We start from the raw sequence: 4,947 nt of genomic DNA on the forward strand, positions 1-4,947 counted from the left end.
GGAAAATCTTCTGGCACATCTGTCACAACAGCTTGCTTAACTACAAGCCCAGTTTCAAGTGTCTGGGTAAGGCTGAGACTTTACACTTCTAACAAGTTCCCAAGGATTGTAGATGCTGGTATCTACATCTTAAAGGAGCTCTGGTAGCGTAGTGGTTACGAATCGGGCTGCGAACCTTAAGGCCAGCAGTTCGAAACTACCAGCCGCTCCGCGGGAGAAAGATGAGGCGTTCTGCTCCCGTAAAGATTTACAGCCTCGGAAACCCTGTACAGGGTCGCTATGGGTCGGAACCGACTCGACAGCACTTAACAACAACATCTTAAAGCACTATTTGACAATTTACCTCAATTCCCATCTTCCATCTCTCAAGCCTTACTCTGAGTCTAGAGGGACTAAAAACACCCAGGTTTAAATATGCTTCATTAGCCTAAAAGCAGAACAAGTAAAAGTCAATGAAGTTGGGTCCCAAGTCCACCCACCCACAATCCTTCCCTAAATGAGTACACACCTTGTAAAGTTTCTTTTTAATTTTTTTAAATTCCTGTTTATTTTTTGGCTCTTGGCAATGTCATCTTTTCAATATGAAAAAAAAAAAAAAAAAAGTTTAACACAAATAGAATTTAAAGTGTAGAATGGGGGAGAAATAAGACAGAGATAGAAATTAAAAAAGTAATAGTGAATGGAAGAAATGAAATGTCATAAGGCCTTGCTCCTGCTCCTCTGGGGTAATCGACTCAAACCTGTAGGCGGCTGCACACATTGCCATGTCAAGCCTGTTATTTTTTCATATTTAAAGTGGAACAGGAATAAAATGTGAGAGGGAGGTGAAGTGGGGGAGGTAAGGATCCCACTTGACCAAGCAAGGCAGACCCCTCCAAAAGAAACTGGGAGCTCAGGACAGCTTCAAGGGAAACCAAAAATGGAGATAATACTGTTAATACCAGCCCTGAAGTGACAGGAACAGGGAAATGCCTGGTGATGGCTGAAATAATCTGGAGTTCCCTCCTTAAAATTGCTCTAGAATGGGAAATCCCAGCTCATTCCTTCTAATGACTTCTACCTGCTGTGAGTTCACCGGTTTCCTTTCTCCATGACTACCCTGGCATACACTTTGGGCTGAGGCTGGTGGCCATCTGGGTTTACAGCACATGCTTCTAAACAAGATCTGGAGGAGACCCAGCTTCCTGGAGTATTATCTTGAAAACAGAGGGAAATATTAACTGGACAGATGGAAGGCATGGGTGCCAGAGGGAAATACAGGGTGACTTAGAGTGGCAGGAATCTTAAGTTTCTCAGAGTGGAAAAAGAGAGGAGACATTCAACAAACAACAAGTATTTATTAAGTGCCGACTATGTGTCAGGCACTATTATAGAACCTTCTCAAGGGAAGGGGGGAAAAAGACAGAGGCAGAAAATGCAAATTCTGAGGGAGAGGAAAGGGGCAGCTGAGGAAGAAGGCTAAGGGAGCTGAGAAGCCTGAGGTGATGGCCTCTGTCTCAGGCCTCTTCTTCGGCCTCCTCACCGAAATCCTCCTCCTCTTCTGCGGTGGCATCCTGGTACTGCTGGTACTCAGAGACGAGGTCGTTCATGTTGCTCTCAGCCTCGGTGAACTCCATCTCGTCCATACCCTCACCTGTGTACCAGTGGAGGAAGGCCTTCCGACGGAACATGGCGGTGAACTGCTCTGAGATGCGCTTGAAGAGCTCCTGGATGGCAGTGCTGTTACCAATGAAAGTGACTGCCATCTTGAGGCCACGGGGTGGGATGTCACAGACAGCTGTCTTGACATTGTTGGGGATCCATTCCACGAAGTAGCTGCTATTCTTATTCTGTACATTAAGCATCTGCTCATCCACCTCCTTCATGGACATCCGCCCCCGGAAGACGGCAGCCACAGTGAGGTACCGGCCATGGCGGGGATCACAGGCAGCCATCATGTTCTTGGCATCGAAGACCTGTTGGGTGAGCTCAGGCACAGTGAGGGCCCGGTACTGCTGGCTCCCACGGCTGGTTAGCGGGGCAAAGCCAGGCATGAAGAAGTGGAGACGTGGGAAGGGCACCATATTGACTGCTAGTTTGCGGAGGTCGGCATTGAGCTGACCAGGGAAGCGGAGGCAGGTGGTAACACCGCTCATAGTGGCTGAGACAAGATGGTTCAGGTCTCCGTAGGTTGGTGTGGTCAGCTTGAGGGTGCGGAAGCAGATATCATAGAGGGCCTCATTATCGATGCAATAGGTCTCGTCAGTGTTCTCTACCAACTGGTGGACAGAGAGGGTGGCATTGTAGGGCTCAACCACAGTGTCAGATACTTTGGGTGAGGGCACCACACTGAAGGTGTTCATGATGCGGTCAGGATACTCTTCACGGATCTTGCTGATGAGCAAGGTGCCCATTCCAGAGCCGGTGCCCCCACCAAGCGAGTGGGTCAGCTGGAAGCCCTGCAGGCAATCACAGCTCTCGGCTTCCTTCCGAACAACATCCAAGACGGAGTCAACCAGCTCAGCCCCCTCTGTATAATGACCCTTGGCCCAGTTGTTTCCTGCCCCAGACTGACCTAGAATGACGTCAGGAACCAAACTTAATTAGAAAGGTGTAGAAGGTAAATAATAAGCACACTTCTGTCTTCCAACTTTTGGAATAACCCCTTTGAAGGCTATCTTATTCCTCCCTCACCTGGGATGTCTCCTCCCCCGTAATTTAACCAGCTAGGACTGTCACACCTTCCATCATAAACCGAGAAGACAGCCTTAGCCCTCTATAAACCCTCCAGTACAACCACCATCTTCTAACTCTAGCTGTCCTTGTACCCAAATAAATAAGACAGTGTCTACTAATATCTTCTGTATAACTCACCAAAAACAAAGTTGTCTGGTCTGAAGATCTGGCCAAAAGGACCTGAGCGAACAGAGTCCATGGTCCCAGGTTCTAGATCCACCAAGATAGCCCGAGGAACATATTTGCCACCTGCAGGAAAGAAAGTAGGAGAGAATTAGCAGGTGGGGAAGATAACACATAGGGGTTGGAAGAGCCCAGGACAGACTTGTGATTTCAGGTTTGGCCACCAGGTGGCAGCAGAGCTGGGCTTTGGGCCTAGATAGTGGAAAGAAATCAATCCAAAGGGGAGACTTACTCAAAAACCAAGATGTTCTTGAGGGATGAAAAGAGACACCCCAACCCTCAGAAAAGTGAGAAAGGAGATGGGTTCCGAGACCTGGGAGCATCTGCCCTTACCTGTGGCTTCATTGTAGTACACGGAAATGCGGTCAAGCTGCAGGTCACTGTCTCCGTGGTAGGTGCCAGTGGGGTCGATGCCATGTTCATCACTGATAACTTCCCAAAACTGCAGGGGAAGAGCAATGAGACCCCAGCCGCTCAGGTCCCAGCCATCCCATTCTGCCTTCCCTTCCATTTTAATTATTGACAAGCCATGAGAAGCCGTTTTGCTGGGTCTGGCATCCCTTCTATCCGCTGCCACACCCTTCCCCCTAGACACCCGCGCCCCAGGGGACCTAACAATATATTTTATTCAGCTCCACTGCTTGGAACTTGAGCTGATGTGTGGCTCAGAGGGCCCAGCGTTTGCGGACATTGGCCTGAATGGGTGGAGGAGGCTGAACTGACAAGATAGGCACCCCTCCTGCCCCCTCTCCTGGGCACCGCCCCTCCACGCACAAAGGGCCAGCGGGACCCAGAAGCTAGCTGCTGCCGCAGTCGCTCCCCCCACTCCACGAGACTGCGGCGCAAGCGCGCGCGGTGCTGCTGACAAGAGGGAGGTGTCGCGCGTGGGAGGGGCAGGTGTGAGGGCGCGAATTCCGCGCGCGAGGGCGGGGCCGGACTCGCGCGCCCCCGCAGACGGGCAGGCAGGGCTGCATTGTCCCCGGGCGTCAAGGCCCCGCCCCGCAGGGCCCCGCCCGGCTGCTACAACGTAGCAGGAGCACTTCCTCCCGGTCCCCTCCCCCGCTACACTGTAACCGCGCGCAAAAAAAAAAAAAAAAAAAAGCCCCTAGGCTTTGGAATTTCATTCTTTTGCTAGTTTTTTTTCTTCCTGTTTTAAGCGATTCTCATCTTCTCGTCCCATAATTCCGTGACCCTTTTAGCAAGCATATTCCCCCCTTTTCTCTCTCCAATCCTTATCAGTTCACGCACTAAAAAGCTTCCTAAAGGGGAAATGAAAGAGGGTACAATTGACCCCGTACGTTTTATGCTTTCATCCAGGCAACCCTACAAGACCGCCCTTCAGGGACCGCAGACACACGGGAGTCCCCGATCTTTTGTGAAAGACGATGGGCAGAGCAGCCCACCCCGGCACATCCCACCCCCCAACTTTGGTTCGCCCTTTGCTGCCCGTCCAGCCTCGCCTCTTCCCCCTCCGGCTTCGCCCTAACCCCAGACACGGGACGGGGGTGGGGGTGGGAGGGTGGCGGGGAGTGCACATGGAACCGAGCTCGCCTCGCTTTGTCTCGGGCCGTTTCCAAGTCTCTCCCTTCCCTGTCCTCGGACCGTTATAACATCCCTTCCAAGTGAAATCTTACAGAGCCTTGCTCTTTCCGCCCCCCCAAACTGTCTTTCAGTAGCTTCCCCAAGGTGAGTAAAAAAGAAGAAAAATAATTCCCCATTTCCCAAAAGCCAATTCTAGCTAACAGTGTGTCTACATACACACTTAATTTTTGCAAAGCTCGATTAAGGATGAAGAGAGCAAATATCCCACAACCACTCTAAATAATTAACTGATTTTTTTTCTTCTCGAGAGAAGCAGAGTTAAGAGGTTTAAAATCCTTACCTTGGCACCGATCTGGTTACCACACTGACCAGCCTGGATGTGCACGATTTCCCTCATGGTGAAAATATGTTTTGGGGGTGTTTTTTGCTTGCCTCGAGTGTGTGCGGGGCAAGAAAACGATATATAATTTTTGTCTCTGCGGATCGCAGGCTGCGAGGATGGAACGT

The 4,947-nt window shown here is 50.5% G+C and overlaps 1 protein-coding gene across 2 annotated transcripts; it reads right to left on the minus strand.

Moving 5' to 3' along the window:
- Positions 1 to 1,317: 1,317 nt before the first annotated feature.
- Positions 1,318 to 4,940, minus strand: TUBB (tubulin, beta class I). 2 transcript variants are annotated; one of them, XM_006875626.1, is made up of 4 exons: positions 4,781 to 4,940; positions 3,232 to 3,340; positions 2,854 to 2,964; positions 1,318 to 2,554 (listed from the first exon to the last, which is right to left on the minus strand). In XM_006875626.1, exons 1-4 carry the CDS (start codon positions 4,835 to 4,837, stop codon positions 1,497 to 1,499), a joined length of 1,335 nt encoding a protein of 444 aa, XP_006875688.1. In that variant the 5' UTR covers positions 4,838 to 4,940; the 3' UTR covers positions 1,318 to 1,496. The 2 variants fall into 2 exon arrangements, with proteins under 2 accessions (XP_006875688.1, XP_006875689.1); XM_006875627.1 differs by having other exon boundaries at positions 1,324 to 2,554; positions 3,226 to 3,340; positions 4,781 to 4,837.
- Between the last annotated feature and the right edge of the window lie 7 nt (positions 4,941 to 4,947).

This window comes from Chrysochloris asiatica, unplaced genomic scaffold, assembly GCF_000296735.1.
Source record: "Chrysochloris asiatica unplaced genomic scaffold, ChrAsi1.0 scaffold00333, whole genome shotgun sequence".
NCBI classification, from domain to species: domain Eukaryota; kingdom Metazoa; phylum Chordata; class Mammalia; order Afrosoricida; family Chrysochloridae; genus Chrysochloris; species Chrysochloris asiatica.